Below are 18,254 nucleotides of genomic sequence, written 5' to 3'. Positions count from 1 at the left end.
TTATGATCTCTCCATTTTCATTTCTAATTTTGTTGATTTGATTTTTCTCCCTTTGTTTCTTGATGAGTCTGGCTAAAGGTTTGTCAATTTTATTTATCTTCTCAAAGAACAAGCTCTTAGCTTTGTTGATTTTTGCTATGGTCTCTTTTGTTTCTTCTGCATTTATTTCTGCCCTAATTTTTAAGATTTCTTTCCTTTTACTAACCCTGGGGTTCTTCATTTCTTCCTTTTCTAGTTACTTTAGGTGTAAAGTTAGGTTATTTATTTGACCTTTTTCTCGTTTCTTGAGGTAAGCCGGTATTGCTATGAACCTTCCCTTTAGCACTGCTTTTACAGTGCCCCATAGGTTTTGGGTTGTTGTGTTTTCATTTTAATTCATTTCTATTCATATTTTGATTTCTTTTTTGATTTCTTCTGTGATTTGTTGGTTATTCAGCAGTGTGTTGTTCAGCCTCCATACGTTCGAATTTTTAATAGTTTTTCTCCTGTAATTGAGATCTAATCTTACTGCATTGTGGTCAGAAAAGATGCTTGGAATGATTTAAATTTTTTTAGATTTACCAAGGCTAGATTTATGGCCCAAGATGTGATCTATCCTGGAGAAGGTTCCATGTGCGCTTGAGAAAAAGGTGAAATTCATTGTTTTGGGGTGAAATGTACTACAGATATCAATTAGGTCTATCTGGTCTATTGTATCATTTAAAGTGTGTGTTTCCTTGTTAATTTTCTGTTTAGTTGATCTATCTATAGGTGTGAGTGGGATATTAGTCTCCCACTATTATTGTGTTATTGTTAATTTCCCCTTTTATACCTGTTAGCATTTGTCTTACATATTGCGGTGCTCCTATGTTGGGTGCATATATATTTATAATTGTTATATCTTCTTCTTGGATTGATCCTTTGATCATTATGTAGTGTCTTCTTTGTCTCTTTTCACAGCCTTTGTTTTAAAGTCTATTTTATCTGATATGAGTATTGCTATTCCTGCTTTCTTTTGGTCTCCATTTGTGTGGAATGCCTTTCTCCAGCCCTTCACTTTCAGTCTGTATGTGTCTCTTGTTTTGAGATGAGTCTCTTGTAGACAACGTATATAGGGGTCTTGTTTTTGTATCCATTCAGCCAGTCTTTGTCTTTTGGTTGGGGCATTCAACCCATTTACATTTAAGGTAATTATTGATAAGTATGATTCCATTGCCATTTACTTTGTTGTTTTGGGTTCGAGTTTTACACCCTTTCTGTGTTTCCTGTATGGTGAAGATCCTTTAGCATTTATTGGAGAGCTGGTTTGGTGGTGCTGAATTCATTCAGCTTTTGTTTGTCTGTAAATATTTTGATTTCTCCTTCATATTTGAATGAGATCCTTGCTGGCTACAGTAATCTGGGCTGTAGGTTTTTCTCTTTCATCACTTTAAGTATGTCCTGTCATTCCCTTAGGGCCTGAAGAGTTTCTATTGAAAGATCAGCTGTTATCCTTATGGGAATCCCCTTGTGTGTTATTTGTTGTTTTTCCCTTGCTGCTTTTAATATTTGCTCCTTGTATTTGATCTTTGTTAATTTGATTGATATGTGTCTTGAGGTGTTTTGCCTTGGGTTTATCCTGTTTGGGACTATCTGGGTTCCTTGGACTTGGGTGACTATTTTCTTCCCCATTTTAGGGAAGTTTTCAACAATTACCTTCTCAAGTATTTTCTCATGGTCTTTCTTTTTGTCTTCTTCTCCTGGGACTCCTATGATTTGAATGTTGGGGCATTTAACATTGTCCCAGAGGTCTCTGGGAGAAGTCAATGGCACCCCACTCCAGTACTCTCGCCTGGAAAATCCCATGGATGGAGGAGCCTGGTAGGCTGCAGTCGGTGGGGTCGCTAAGAGTCGGACACGACTGAGCTACTTCACTTTCACTTTTCACTTTCATTCATTGGATAAGGAAATGGCAACCCAGTCCATTGTTCTTGCCCGGAGAATCCCAGGGACGGGGCAGCCTGGTGGGCTGCCGTCTCTGGGGTTGCACAGAGTCGGACACGACTGAAGCAACTTAGCAGCAGCAGCAGCAGAGGTCTCTGAGGTTGTCCTCGTTCCTTTTAATTCTGTTTTCCTCTCTGCTTCATTTATTTCTACCATTCTATCTTCTACCTCATTTATCCTATCCTTTGCCTCCATTATTCTACTGTTGGTTCCCTCCAGAGTGTGTTTGATCTCATTTATGGCATTATATATTAGTCAATATATAATAATGCATTATTATATTTGACTATTTTTTATTTCTTCTAGGTCCTTGTTAAACATTTCTTGCATCTTCTCAATCCTTTTCTCCAGGCTATTTTTCTGTAACTCCATTTTGTTTTCAAGATTTTGGATCATTTTCACTATCATTATTCAGAATTCTTTATCAGGTAGATTCCCTATCTCTTCCTCTTTTGTTTGGTTTGGTGGGCATTTATCCTGTTCCTTTACCTGCTGAGTATTTCTCTGCCTTTTCATCTTGTTTATATTGCTGTGTTTGGGGTGGCCTTTCCATATTCTGGCAGTTTGTGGTTCCTCTTTATTGTGGAGGTTCCTCTTTGTGGGTAGAGTTGAATGTTTCCTGGTTAGGGAAGCTTGTGTGGGTGTTGTTGTAGGTGGAGCTGGATTTCTTCTCTCTGTTCCTGGGAATTCCCAGTGGTTGGGACTCTGTGCTTTCATTGTCAAAGGTGCTAAGAGCACAGGGTCAATCCCTGGTTGGGAAAAAAGGTACTGCAAGCTGGCAAAAAGAAACAAGAAAAAAAACCTGTTCATGAAAACAAAATATTACTCCATGCTTTGGGGAAAGTTGATTTAAAAGTTCTTAAGTGACAAAAAGATGTTGGCAAAACTGAAACAACAAAACTTGGTGGTGAAAAACACCAAATAGGAGTTTTGATCACGTAAAATGCTTTTAAACTAGTTGATCTGAAGTCCAGTTAGAGAAATTTCAGGACAAAGTTTTGTCCTAGACAAAAGTCAGAGATACCGGGGAAGACCCAATGCCTGCTCCCTGGAGCTCCCAGGCTAGTAAGGAGCCCAACACCTGACCTCGTGGGCAGACAGTATAATGGAGAAATACAGGAAGGAGTGAGAAGACAGTCCAGAGAAGGAGTATCTAACCTGCCAGAGCTCTCTCCCACTGGTCGTCTTTGGCTCCATCCTCCACCACCTCTGCTTGTGTTATCACATCAGCCTCCTGACTGGCTTCTCTTCTGCCTTCCAAATCCCCCTCCATGCAGCTGATATTTTGATCTTCTTTAAAATGTGATGCTCTTCCTGTTGTTTACCTGTTTAACACCAAACAGTCCCCATTCCCATTCTGCACAGAATAAATGGCACTCAGAAAAAGAAGTGCAACTCTGCACAGGATCTGGTCCCTGGCTGCCTCTTCAGTCTTGCTTCCCAACACTTTCCTCCATGTGCCATGCTCCGAATTTTCTACCCGTCTCCTTGCCACCTGGTCCTTTCCTTCTTGACATACACTGGTGGCTGTCCCAGAGATATCCATCTCAAAGACATTCCCTGCACACCCCACCTAGTGGGAGCCGGAGAGGAGTGGGAGGGTGGGGGTGGGGAGGGGGGTTGGAAATCTTATGAGAAGAGGCTAGGTTGACTGGGTTGACTATCCAAGCTGGGTTTTTCTGTTGATAAGAGACGGAGAGCATATTAGCTGCTTCCTGGCCTCCAGCTTCTGATTCCTGAACTTGTCTTTCTCTCCTCCTTGGCTGATAAATTCCTGGCGTAGCTTTCTCAGTGACATCATACCAATAGAGTTTCATCCTATCTCTTTTAGCATCAAGAAATGAAAGCCTACTTAAATTAGTCAATAAGAGTGTTTTGTGATTTAAAAAAAAATGCTTAGATCTCTAGGAGCAAGATCAGTAAAGGAGTTCCTCTGGCCCTCATGCTCATGGGAACTGAAAAACTGACAGGGGCTCACTTCTGTATTCAGGAACCACATACTCTCTCATCTTCTTTTTCAGTGTCTTTCTCTCTCTCCCCTCCTTTCCTATCAGCTTTCTTCTCCTTGGGCCTCTCCAAGTGGTTGGGAGTGTGGCTTTGTGCAGCTATGCACCCCACTCAACCAGAGAGCAAAGGGAGTTTCCTGGCTCACTTCACATGGGAAATTCTAGGAAAAGGCTCTTACTAGTTGGGCTAGGTTCTCAAGATCACCCCTAGATGGGTCACTGACCAGGGAAATAACATATTCTGATTGTCAAGGCCTGGGGCTTCTGCTGTTATATTGCATGTAACCAGTCAAACCAGAGTGCTTTGACTAACAAGTCATGAAAACCACAATGGTGGAGCAAAAGAAGAGTTGCTTGAAAAAGTAGAAGTGCTACTAGCTGGTTTCCTTTTGTCTTACTTCCAACTTATCTGATAATTCACCAGCTCTCTTATTGAATTTTACAATAATACTTGCTTACTTACCGTTGCTGTGGAACTAAGTACTCCTCACAGCATGAGAGATCTGCCATCAGCTAATGCCAGTGTTCTAGCTTTGTTTCTAGCCAAACACATTGTTCCTCAAGTACAGCCTTTCTCTCTCGCTCTCTCTTACCTCATGGGCTTTCAGAATTGTCATATCTGCCAAGTGAACATTTTAAATGCCTAAGAGCATTCTCTGCCTTAACACCTATCTATGCTTCATGACACTTTGTAATAGACATTCCATTTGATTTTACATTTAAATTGTTATCTGTTCATTAAACCAGATCTTTTAAAGTGATGTGAAAATATAATTTCCCCAGATGCATGTTCAGTAAGTCTTGGGAAGAGCCCATAAATTTGTATTTTTAACAATTACCCCAGATCAAGGGTTGGCAAACTATAGCCATTGGTAAATCTAGCCCAATGCCTGACTTTATAAATAAAGTTTTATTGGAATACAGCCACACACCCATTTGTTTAGATGTTTTATTTGGTTACTTTCTCCCCATAATGGCAAAGTTAAGTAGTTGTTTCAAGAGACCATACAGCCTATGAAACCTAAAATATTTACTGTCCAGGCTTTTACCCTTTGCTTACCCCTGCCCTAGACGACTCTACTGACACAGCTAATCCATGAAACTTTATAGGGTTATTATGAGGATTAGATGAGCTCATGTGAAGCCTTTGGAACTAAGTCTGGAAATACATACTTGCTCAGTAAATGTTAGGTGTTGTGTTTTCTTTTCATCTGCTAATAGCATAAACTGCATTAGTAAAATTCCTAATTATACTGTCTTTGCATTCCTATAATAAATCCAACTTGATCATAGTGTATTGTGTGATTATATTTGCTAATATTTAATTTAGGAATTTTAAATTCTGTGTTTGAAACTGACATTAACCCGTGGATTTGTGCATTTTATCTTGTTTTGGTTTTGGTATTCTTGTCTGATGTGTGTATTAAAGTTAAACTGTGCTTTCAGAATGACCCGGAGGTATTTTGCCATTTCAAGCTCTGAGGCAAAGTATATAACACAAGAGTTTTTTCTTCGGTCATTTGGTCACACTCACCCCTGAGACCAAATATTCTTCATGATCTTTATAAGGACAGAGCTTTGGCCATCTTTCTAAGACAATGAGTGTATTCAGGTTTGCTGCTACTTCTTGATAAGATTTTGATCATTAACACTTTCTTAGAAAAGAATTATTTCACTTATATTTTCAAATCTATTGATACTCAGTTGTACACAGTGTTTCCTTATAGCTTTTCATCTTCTCTTATCTCTAATGGTAGTAGTGTTAGTCAGTCAGTTGCGTCCGACTCTTTGTGACTCCATGGACTGTCGCCCACCAGTCTCCTGTCGATGGAATTCTCCAGGCAAGAATACTGCGGTGGGTAGCCATTCCCATCTCCACAGGATCTTCCTGATCCAGGGATCAAACCTGCATTTCCTGCATTGCAGGCAGATTCTTTACCATTTGAGCCACCAGGGAAGCCCTTCACTTACCTGTAGTTATGTCCAATTATCATTCTAAGTGACATTTACTTATAACTTTAAGTGTTTAGTTAGCAATATTTTTTCTTTTGATTGATCTCTTTTTTAATTGGCTTTGATTTTGCTGATCAAATCTTTTTATTGTTATCTATGCTCATAAGTTTGGAATATATTTGACTTCAATTAGCATTAAGCTTGATTTTTAAAGGCTTAAGAAAATGGGGGTTTACTTTTCTCATATAACCAGAAGTCAAGAGGTAACTTTCTCTGGCATCCATGCGTCTGTTCAGCATTGACCCCTGAGGTGGACGCTCACTCTATCTTTCTGCTCTGCCATCATTGGCACATGGGTTTTGTTCTTGTGCTTGTTGCTTTGAAACAGGATAGCCATTTCTCTAGGTGTCGTTCTAGAAAAAAAAAAAAAAAGCTAAAAAAGAGAGACAGGGGGAATAATCTTTCTTGTGTTGAAGCTTTCTCTTTTCAGGAGTGAAGACTCTTCCTCTCATGCAGCAAATTTCCCTTACTTCACTGCTTAGAACAAGTGCAAGTGTAAGAAAGACTGAAATGGAGAATTTTGCTTTCTAGATTCTTCAATAGACAAAGTCAAGGACAGTGAGGAAAGAGGGACTGAGCATAGAGTGAGTTACCTAACAGATTGGCCACCTGGCCATTAACATCTGTGTTTACCTATGTTACATCCTGTCCTCTAATCCATTTATATCTGCCGTAGTAAAACCATCTATTGTAGTATTAGTGGATGTGATTTATGCATTTCCAAATCATGTTGCTAGGTACATAGTAATCTAAAATATCTCTGGCCTGCTTAATGTTTTTCATGTCAGATGAAAGCAGTCTATAGTGACTGTTGCCACACTTGCAATCATTTGGTTGACATTTTCCTCATTTATTATTTTCCATCTCTCTTTTTGATCTTTCTGTATCATTAATATAAATAACACATAGCTGGTTTTACCTAATTTTGGTCTTGGTTTTTTAATAGGGGGCTATAATGAATTCAGATGTATTTTAATTTTTTACATGTATGGACCTACTCCAGACATCTTATTTAATGTTTCTTATCAGTTTTTTCTTGCCTTTTGTTTTATTAATACAGTTTTCTTTTATCCAAACTTCTAGCAGTTTGGAAATTATACAACATTCATTTTTATTTCACTGGTTACTAAACTTACATTTTTACTTTAACATTTGAAGATAATCAATGTTTTTTAATTCTCTAAACAAAACAAGACTGTAAACATGTCTTTACAGTGTATTCTCAGTGTTTCCCATGTTTCATTTATTGTATATACAATAATATATATGGTTACCATATATTGATATATCATGTATTTACTTATAATTATATAATTATCAGATTGTTGTTGTTGTTCAGTCACTAAGTCATATCCAACTCTTTGTGACTCCATGTATTGCAGCACTTCAGGCTTCCATGATAATTTAGCTGTCTCGACATAACTGAGCATGGAAAGTTAAGCTAGCAGTGGGCTGGGAATCAGAACCTCTTAGGCCAGGCAGAGTAGGTTCTTTCCTCAGGCCTACAGTTAGAAATCTCATGCAGACGTATCACGTGCTGAGAAAAGTGATACATTCAGATTGGCCTCCAATCTTGAAGCTCAACTTCTCTCTTGTCCCCTCTCACCCCAGATCCCATCCCCCACCCCCAGATCCAGATTCGTTCATCATCTAACACATCAGTCTGGTGCAACATCAGTCTAGAATGTGAGATCCCAGAAAACACAGGGAACCTGACAGTGACCTGGCTAAGCCGGGGCCTCTCCAGGCACCTGGAGCAGAGAGGGATACCCCCCAACTCCAGGAACCTAAGCCTGAGCCTGCCTATAAGCCATGTCAACAGTTACCTCACCTGTGTGGTTAACAACCCTGCAGAAGAGAAGAATGCAACCTTGCACCTGGAGGACATCTGTCCCTGGAGGGGTGAGTGTGACCAGCTAGGAAGGTGATGAAAATGAGCCAGCAGAGACTAGGGGAGGGCAAGGCTGGTAAGTCTCAAAGAAAATGGGGGGTACTGAGGAACATTTTAAGGCAGTTTATGTGATGCAACCAAAACATCCCCACCTCAGTGAATGGCCGCAGCCTCATTGCAGTCTTGAAACCTACAATCCAGAAACTGGACCAATTATGGAGACTAATGCTTCACCCAGAACAGAAATGTGAGACTGGCATGTGTACACCCCCTTTCCCAACATCAATGAACCTGGGAGGCTGAATTAGACATCAGATCCAAGAAGAGGAGGAGAAAGATCTGAGGAGTAAAAACTAAGAAACTTAGGGCCACCTGCCCCCGACCGAGGAATACTCCTGTCACCCAGACTCTGGCCCTTACCCTGGGTGGGCAGGACTCGCATAGCACATTCAGGCTGATAGTTGCCCAATTTTTACTGCATTCCAGACTTGTCCTTCCAAAGGATGGTTACCACCTCTGAGTACATAAACCACAGTTCAACCCTTCTCTGAGCAGTGTGAGAACCTGCGGTCGCTACAACCCATTACTATACTTTCCCCGTCAGCCTAGAGCAACACCTTGGTTACATAAAGGGACTAAGTGGGGTGGGTTATAGGGTGTGAACCCTTACAAAAGAGCCTCAGACTGTGGTATTGTAAAATGCCTAGGGAAAGAAGTCCCCTACTTTCCCTAGGAATATAAAGCAAGAACAACTGATGTTAAAAAGAAGGTGTAATTACTAGTTCAGTTGCCCTGTCCCACCAATGCCCTCCTGACCCCTACTTGCTCATGTGGGGCTCTTGTCTGAATGGTCTCTTTCATCTCGTTTCTTCACTCACTCAGATTTCAACCCTCACAACTGAGTGCCTACTGGGTGCTGATGATGGGGAAAGGCTCAGTGAAAAATAAGATAAATCCCTGTCCTCAAGGAACTTACAGTGCTGTGGGGGCTTCACCACACACTGGCTGTGAGACTTGAACAGGTTACTTAATTCGTATAGCTTTTCCATAATATGGATAATAATTGTATCTACTTCACAAGGCTCTTGTGAGAATGAAAAGAAGTACTCTGCAAAGAGACAGCACAGTATCAGATATCAGTAATATCAAATATCAGATATCAGTTATGTGCGTGACACAGATCATGTCAGTAATTTTCAGAAGATAGTTCAAAGGGGAAGAGTAAATTTCTAAACATAAAAACAAAAAACAGCAAAATTCTGTAAAGCAAGCATCCTTCAATTAAAAAATAAATTAATTTAAAAAACAGACGTTAAACAATAAAGTTGGAGAAAATAGAAAGTATATGGTTTTGGTATGAAAGAAAGGAAGGAAAAGAGGAAAGGAGGGAAGGAGGGAGGAAAGAAAGAAGGAAGGAAAAGAAAGAGGGAGGGAGAAATGGAAAGAGGGAGGAAGGAAGGAAGAAAAAGTTGAGCAACTGCTGCCTGAGTTGGGAAAGGCCTCACAGATACGGGAACATTTGAGATGGGCCTTGAAGGATGAATAGGAGTTTTATTGTGGGGTTATTGAAAAGACATCCCAAACAGAGAAAAGAACAAGCCTAAGGTCTATTCCAGTGTCCTTTATCCCTTCCTCCTCTTAGAATGTATTTTTCTTCTGAGAGTCTGAGAAACGAGGCAGGTGAACAGGATGAACAGTGTCACACACACAACTAATGGAAGCCTCTGAGGGTCCTGTTCAGAGATCGGACAGGAAGTCTGGTGATGAAACATTATAGTAATAGTGGTTAGTGTGTAGAGAGACTAGAAAGGAAGAAACTTGTCAGAGCTTCATCAAGGACGTACACTCAGGACACAGGCTCTGAGCCAGGGGGGCCCCACCTGCTCCCCATTGCCTGCCCAACAGGCCTGACTGAAGCAGATCTGACACCAGCCTTTGACTCCAGGTTCTCTTCAGAGCAAATGGCATTGGCTTGGGATCCTTCTCATGGCTCTGATGGTGAGCCTAGGGGCCGGAGTGTGGATCTGGATGAGAAAGAAGATACAGACCAGGAGAGGCAGGTGCTGGGTAGACCCTGAGGGGAGGGCTGGGATGAGAGGGATCTGGGGGAAGGGAGTAGATCAAGAGCCCAGGGAGGAGGGCAGGACACTGGGCAGGTAGAGGCTCATTGACCTCTTCTGTGAATCATTCCTGATAGAAGCCTGGGGTAGAGCAATGCTGGGGGCAGGAGCTACGCACATGTCCAGAAAGGAAGAGAAGAGGAAGGCAGGGACAAGACAGGAGTCTGGGACCTGATCCATGATCCAGAGAGCAATGACTGCTCTCACTCAAGGGCTTACAAGGGGCCACCTCCAATTCCATTCATTCTCATTGAGCATCTGCTGTATACAGGTGGGTCCACTCTCCTGCCAGAGGCTCCAGGCATGAAAGCTACTCCCCAGGCCCTTCCCACAGAGGAATCTGCTAACCTTCAGACTGGTGTGACCAACAGCCTAGACTCTGCCTATGAAGAGATCAGCTTCCTGAGACACCTTAAGGTGGGTCCAAGGGAATCAAATCATACCAGTTCTGCTATGTGCTCAGAGGCAGTAAGTCTGGGGAAATCCAGAGTATTCTATTCCCTATCACATTCTGGGTCCAATCCTTGCTTTGGACAATATGGTTGCTGTGCTTGGCTACCCACAGCATGTTGGGAGCTGAGGTGCCAAGTTAGGAAACCACTGATGGGGAGCATACTCCACTCATATGCTCACAGCCTCATCACATCCTCACCAATATCCAAGGAGGGTTGGCAGAGCAAAACAGTGTAAATGATCAGGTGTCTGGTAGACCCCATCACCTATATAAGACACAAGGAAGTAAAAGGAGGACACAGTAGCAGATCCAGGATTGAGAGCAGACCTAAGAAGCTGAGGAGCACCAGGAAAAGCTCATTTCCTCTTCTTCCTCAAGTCTTTCTCTGTCTTACCTACCTGAGATCCTACCACTAATACCAAATCTTTAGGTAAATGTTTTGTTGCCCTCCCATTGATGAGGTGTTCCTGGGAGGGCATCTCATGTTGCCTAGTGACCCTTGGTTGGAAATTGGTGCTATAGTCACAGATAGAATGATTTCACCAGTGGGGAAGAACTGAAGACAGCAATTACAGGAGGAAAAAGAGGACATCTAAGGGACTTCCCAGAGCAATGATTCTCAAATAGAGCTTGCATCAGGAACACCTAAAGGGCTTGGTAAAAATGAAGTTTTCTGGGCCCACTCCAGGAGATTTTGATTCAGTAGGTCTTGGCTTCCCTGGTGGCTCAGAGGTTGAAGCGCCTGCCTCCAATGCGCTTTGATCCCTGGGTCGGGAAGATCCCCTGGAGAAGGAAATGGTAACCCACTCCAGTACTCTTGCCTGGAGAATCCCATGGACAGAGGAGCCTGGCAGGCTACAGTCCACGGGGTCACAAAGAGTCGGACACGACTGAACGACTTCACTTCAAGGCAGTCCCGAGAACTTATATTTCTAACAAATTCCCAAGTGATACTGATCCCAGGTGATCCTGGTCCCACATTGAGAACCACTGGACTAAAAGGGTGAGCAGAAGAGAAGCAGGGATGCCCAGGAGTAGCCAATGGCCAGGTCCTCTCCTCTCTCATCCTTTGACTTCCCCAAAGAGGGGACAATGCTAGATGATTGAGTCACAAATCATCAGGATCTGGTCCAGTCCCAGCAGGTTATAGTAGGGGACAGTGAGACATAGAGGGAATACTTGGACTTATCAGAGAACCATGCAAACGAAGCAGAATTAGGGGTGTCTTCGATCCCAGCCTCATCTTCCACGCACTGTCCCCAGCTGCCCCAGTGCCCTCCACATTGTGACTTCCCATGGCAGTCCCTCTGGGTAACATCCTTACCTAGCCTGGGCCTCGGGAAACTTAGGAAATTGTTCATTGTGACCCAAACCTTAATACCCCTGCCGAGAAGCACAGGAGGGGAACAATGAGTGACTTTGGGATAGAGAAACAGGTGAGGCAACATCTGACCCAGACATGCAGCCCCATGCTGAAGCCCCTGACACTTCAGTTTCTGCCCTTGGGGAGTTCCCAGTCTGGTGGAGAAAATAAACTCCCTTCAAGGAGACAGGAAAGTGAAGTGAAGTCGCTCAGTCGTTTCTGACTCTTTGCGACCCTGTGGACTGTAGCCCTCCAGGCTCCTCTGTCCATGGGATTCTCCAGGCAAGAATACTGGAGTGGGTTGCCATTTCCTTCTCCAGGGGATCTTCCCGACCCAGGGATAGAACCCAGGTCTCCCGCATTGTGGGCAGACACTTTAACCTCTGAGCCACCAGGGAAGCCCTAAGGAGACAGAAAGCTAAGTGCAAAAAGGATGAGGGTGGCATAAAGAAGAGTCTGGAGAAATGGAGATGAGGCTCTGACACAGATTTCTTTCTTTTTTTTTTAATGAAGTATAGTTGACTTACAATGTTGGGTTAGTTTCTTGTGTATAGCAAAGTGATTCAGTTTTAGACAGATAGACATATACTTTTCCATATTCTTTCCCATTATGGTTTGTTACAGGGAATTGAATATAGTTCCCTATACTGTATAGTAGAACCTTGTTGTTTATCCCATTCTATATATAGTATTTTGTGTCTGCTAATCCCAAACTCCTAATTTATCCCTCCTCACCCCCCTTCCTCCTTAGTAACCATACATTCACTTTTCTATGTCTGTGAGTCTGTTTTTGTTTCATAAAATGAGTTTGTGACACAGACTTCTTGATCAACTCTAGAAAATCACTTCCCTCCCTCTACCTCAGTTTATTCTTTTATAAAATGAGGATTACAGTAATAATAGCTTACATTTATCTGACACTTTTAAGCCTTCCACAGTAACTTTTGCAATGAGAGCAAAGTGATTTACAAATTAAAGTCCGTCAAATATCTGTTGAGCACCTACTGTGTTCCCTGAATTGTTTTTATCTGAGCTACGAAAGTCTACAAAGAAAAGTCCTTGGTCTCATAGAATATTCTAGGTTGAGGCGATAGAGAGTGACAAACCAATAAGCAAACCATCAAGTTCTAGGTGATGGTACGTGTTAGGAGAAAATAAAGCAGAAAAGAGAGGTGGGGTAGGTGGTGTGCGATTTTAACTAAGGCTGTCAGGGAAAAACTCACCAAGAAAAGAGACCCTGAAAGAAATGAGGGGGTGAGCAAAATGGAGGTCTTGGAGTGGGGAGAGAGACAGTATCTTGGATAGAAGACAGAGCAAGTGCAAAGATCCTACAATGTTCAAGAGAGAGTCTGTGCTGAAGCTGTATTTAGGGGAGTTATCAGGCTTGAGAGTCAGAACTACCTGGTTGAAGACAAGAAGCTCATAAAGAGATGTAGCTTGACTGACCCTTCTATTTGATGCCTAGAAATTGATCAAGACAACTTCTAAACTCTGCTTGAATTGTAGAAAGACTCGGAGAAGGGCAACTGCCACTCACATAACCCTGAGTGTACTTCAGCCGTCCACACTATCTACGAGAAGATCCGGAGAAGTCCAAAACCCCAGGGTGATGCTTAGCCCACGATAAAACCAGAGCATGAGGGGGACCTTGGCAAGGTCTGTCCCATCCATTTACCCCTTTACCCTTGGGCCCCCAAAGATCCCTCTGTAAGGTGGAGCTGGGACTAGAGCCTAGATCTTCCTGAACAATCTCACTGAGCTGCTCTCCCAAGTTCCTACCAAAATTTTCTCGCATCACAGATGGTAGGTGGTGGCTCTTCCAGTTAAATAACCAAATATGAGAAGCAAAGCCTTCAGCCTTCAGCCTTCAGTCACACTTTGGACCTGTGAACCTCTTAACCCTGTTAGGGTATACTATAGTGGGGGGAAAGAGATGATTTCTCTGAACAGGGAGGAACCTGGGGCCTCTGAGAAGGATGAGCCTTGTGGGGAGGACCTTCAGGGTTTCACAGTCAGCTCACCACTATGAATAGTGAAAAGAATGGCCCTTGACTATTATAAAAAAGAGGCCTGTAGGTACAAGATTCAAGGTCAGCTGTATTGTAGAGGGGAGTGGTGGAAAGAGAAGTAAACTGGTTTTTTTTTTTTTTTTTTTTAGCTCTGTCATATACTAGAGTTAATTATAGACACAGGAAATGTACTATCTAGGTTCTCAAAGTTCAATTCACACACTCTTATATTTTCAATAAATTATACATGCTTGCACAAAAGTCAAAAGGCATATCTTATTGAAATAATAATTCATCATTTTATTGTTATTAAAAATGAGGTCTTGTTCCCCTTGTGTATTCTAATTTTATTAAGATAATACATATAAATCATATATTAAGCCATGTTATTCAATGTCTCTACTGTTTGTAACAGTTTTTCATTTGATCCCTTTGAATTTAGGGATAAATAAAAATGTTAACAAATGATTATAACTTATGCTTCCTTCTTTCCAATGTTTATGCTTCATTCTCTTTTCTTATCTAATTGAATTGGCTAATACTTCCAAAGCCATGTTAAATTATCATGAAGATTATCCTTATATTGTTCCTAACTCTAATATAAATGCTTCTAGTGTTTCTCCATTAAGCATGATTTTGTGTTTTGGGTAAGGCATATCTGCGGTATCATGTTAAGGAAGTATATATTTAGTCTTATTTTATCTCATATTTTATCAAGAATTTTACCAAGAATAATGTATTAAATTGTATTGTTTCCCACTTATCACCTGTGAAGATAGCATATGGTTTTCTTTTTTAATCCATTAATAATAAATTAATAGATGTCTTAGGATTGAACTATTTCAATATTAGAATAAATCTCAGTTAATGTGTATTATTTTTTTAATGTGATAGTGTTTGACAATATCTTTATTTAGGATTTTTGCATCCTTATTTATAAATGAACTTCTCTTGCACTTTCTTTAGTGGTTTTTTGGTCAGTTTGGTATTTGTGTCATGCTTATTAAAGATCCCTTTATCCTCATTTTGTGTAATAATTTAAAATTTGCTTTATAGTTAAAAAAAGATTTTTTTTAAGAAAATGGTTCTCATTATTCAGTATTAATTTAATTTTTATCATGTTATATGAAGATGTATAAATATGAAACTCTATATTAGTGTCTTATGCTTATATTTTTTAAAACAATGTATATAAAATAAATTAGAACCAAGCAGCAAAACAGTGGGGCAATGATTATTCAAACATATTCAGACTGAAACATGCAACTCTAATGTAACATGATGGGTGTTTTGGTTTTGCTGAAATTGAACCATTGGTGTTGGCATTAAGGGGAAAAAAACTGCAGGCTCACATCAGGTCCTATATTTAATACTTTTTTAACTTTAATACAAAAAATGCTAGTTCACATACATTTACTATACCAGCACTTGATTAAAGTCTTTGTTTACCAGAACCTCATCTTAACCAAAACTCTGCCTGGTAACAAAAGAGAGATCTCCAAAATTGCTTTATTCACCTGAAAAAAAAAATTATTAGCATGACATTATTGAAGTCTTCATTCAACAGATATCTATTTACTTGCCACTGGAATCACAGGATAAGAATGTTCTTTATTGGGTATTTGCACCCATAATGGGTATTTACAACATTACTGCTAATGAACTTTTATGAATTTGTACCATAAAGATGAACCCCATAACTCTTCTCACAAGTCAGACATGTCCCTGACAGCTACCTAGGAGGAACTTTTGAATGTGATGTGCCTGTTGGAGAGGTGCTGAGGGGAAGAAGGGAGGCAATTTGTCAAATGCCAATTTAGTGAATGATCAAGTCATCAACAAGTCATCAAAGTGATCAAATCTATCCATTTACCAGAAACTTATTTTTTTAGCTATGTGTAAAACTTAAAGCAATTCATATTGGATAAAAAATGGTTTAACAGCTTTTGAAGACTTCTGTTATTTTAGCTGGCAGGTTTTCATTATTTCTTCCTAAGAGCACAATGTTCCATGTCTCTCTACCCAGCTCCCTGCTGGAGACACAGAGAGAAGTCAGTTCATAAGACAGCCTGAGACAAGAAACTGGGGGTGGGGGGGCAGAGAGATGAGACTGACAGGCAGAGGGACTGGCAGACTGAAGCCAGGGAGGCAACTCTGAGGCCAGATCCCTGGGGACTTTTCTCCCCAAAGTTCTCACAGGCTCTGGTAATCCATCTGATTTAAATAATAAATTTTTATTAACAATTAATAGAAACAAATATTTTATAAATTTATCAAATTCATCAACTTGTTCATCCTGTGATTTGCCCACTTAGAAAATGGATTTTTCTATCAACTATCTTTCAGCAAACCAGTTTTAGCTGAATTAACTGTTGGGCAAATGTACGTGAGCCTTACAGCTTAATGGATAAGAAATTAGGCTTTGGGGCCCAGGTGCCTGCATCACATCCTCACACCACTTACCAGCTGCATACATATTCTTGAGCAAGGCTTCAACCTCCCAGTGCCTCCGTCTCCTCAGCTGTGAGATGGTGTTGTCAGGCCTTCCCTCATAGAGCTGTCAGCAGTCACTGAGTTACCAGACTCACAGCACTCGGAGTGGTGCCAGCATCAATAGTACGGGATATTATTATCACTCTGCCCCACCTCAGGACCAGTCCTCCCACCTGTCTCCTCCATGTGAACCACCCACCAGGTGGTCTGTGCCATTATCTGGTGCCCCCATGAAGACTCTTTAACACAAAAGCAAATGCGGCCCTGAAAACGCCTTTGTTATAAGGTGGGCATCCGCAAGATCCAAATATATACATACATACATTATCAGATTATTAAACTCTCAGATTATTATTGAAATGAAAGCAAGAAATATAAGCATTCTAACAGGGCACTTGCAGCAGCCCGAGACTATAAAACACACCAGTTTGAGAAATACCATTCCAGGAGCAATAGACCCAGATGGTAAAGGCAGCAGACACAGGGCAGAGGGGTGAGGAGACAGAAAGCCCATGGCCCACAGGGAGGCCACATCACAGCCGGCCCAGGCTGACGGGGAGGAGGAGAGAGGAAGCAGAACACACGGGCAGGGCACTGCTCGGGAAACAGGAAGACCCCACCCAGAGGAGACTGTTTCTCAGTAGTTTTCATAGAACGAGAGCAAGTGGAGCAGGCAGGGTTCTCCAACTCCCATTGCCCAGAGCCCATGCTCTCCTCCCACCCTCACCAGGCAGCTGTGAGACCAAACAAAGAATACCAGCCATTACATATAGGTCTCTAACTCATGTGCTCAGACTTCAGGGTCCTGACAGAAGGCAGGGTCAGAGGAACGCAAATGCACAGGTTTGCCGAGGCAAACAGAGAACAAACAGAAAGACTCCAATCAAAGATGGAAAAGCAGAAAACAAAAAAAACCTAACAAGAGACCTACACAAATACTTGGTCCTCCAAAATAAAGGAAAGAAACAACAGTTTGCAAAAAAGATTGATGAAAGCACAGGTAAAAGATTAACTAATAGAATATGAAGGGAGTTGGGGTGAGACAGCAAAGAAAATAATTGAGAAAATTCTTTTGAAGAATTAAAAAATGCAGAGAATAGCATCAACATGACAGGAAATCCCATCAGTGATGTGAAAGACAGAATGAGAAAATAATATAGAGAACAAGAGGGGAGCAATTAGAGCAAAATGGACTGACCATGGGAATCAAACACGTAGATAACTAGCTCCCCAAGGAAGACACAGAAGGAGTGGAGAAATAAAATACTTCCACTTCCTCCCCCAGAGCCTCCCCTTTTCTTACTAACAGAGCCCTGACTGATCCTACTGCAAGATGAGATATCTGGTGTATGCGGTGTAGGTGGAGAAATTCCCGTGGTCTCATGGCAGGTGAAAGTGAAAGTCACTCAGTCAGGTCTGACTGCTTGCAACCCCATGGACTATACAGCCGAAGGCCACTGGAGTGGGTTGCCTTTCCCTTCTCCAGGGGATTTTTCCGACCCAGAGACCAAACCCACGTCTCCTACACTGCAGGCGAATTCTTTACCACCTGAGCTACCAGGGAAACCTCATGGTGGGTAGGTGACCCTACTCTGGCCAATAATAGGTAAGGAAAGTTTTCTGGGAGCTTCTGAAAATGACTTCCATCCTGACTAGAGGAAGGAGGGAGAGGAGAAACTCCTACCCCAAGCTGCCCACTGGTATTTGCCTCTGACTGTGGCTGTGTGACAGTGAGGATCTTGAAACTGTTGGAGCCATTTCAGAGCAGAAGGAAGGTCAGGAGGTGCAGAGGCTGAGCCATAGCTCTTCTCTGGGCTTAGGAGTTGCCAAGGGAGTGGCAAGAGTGATGCCACAGATGTGGGAAAACAGCTGTGTGAAGATGGGTAAAAGGAAACAGTTTTGGAGTTTGTATTTGCCAAATTACAGAGTGTAAAGTTGTGGTC

At 41.6% G+C, this 18,254-nt stretch overlaps 1 protein-coding gene across 2 annotated transcripts in view; it reads left to right on the top strand.

Annotated features, from left to right (window-relative positions):
* Window positions 1–14,578, top strand: part of LOC138073733 (SLAM family member 9-like) — a 42,821-nt gene extending 28,243 nt beyond the window's left edge. The window contains exons 3-6 of one of the 2 annotated variants that reach the window (XM_068965625.1): window positions 7,593–7,883; window positions 9,818–9,928; window positions 10,264–10,409; window positions 13,316–14,578. In XM_068965625.1, coding sequence (XP_068821726.1) covers window positions 7,593–7,883; window positions 9,818–9,928; window positions 10,264–10,409; window positions 13,316–13,426 — 659 coding nt within the window. In that variant the 3' untranslated portion in view covers window positions 13,427–14,578. The remainder of the gene's footprint in view (window positions 1–7,592; window positions 7,884–9,817; window positions 9,929–10,263; window positions 10,410–13,315) is intronic. The other variant, XM_068965626.1, reaches the window with a different exon arrangement.
* Window positions 14,579–18,254: the final 3,676 nt, after the last annotated feature.

Source organism: Capricornis sumatraensis, chromosome 2 (assembly GCF_032405125.1).
Source record: "Capricornis sumatraensis isolate serow.1 chromosome 2, serow.2, whole genome shotgun sequence".
Lineage (NCBI taxonomy): Eukaryota > Metazoa > Chordata > Mammalia > Artiodactyla > Bovidae > Capricornis > Capricornis sumatraensis.
Note: the sequence above shows the minus strand (reverse complement) of the source record. Positions and strands in the feature narration are given on the sequence as shown.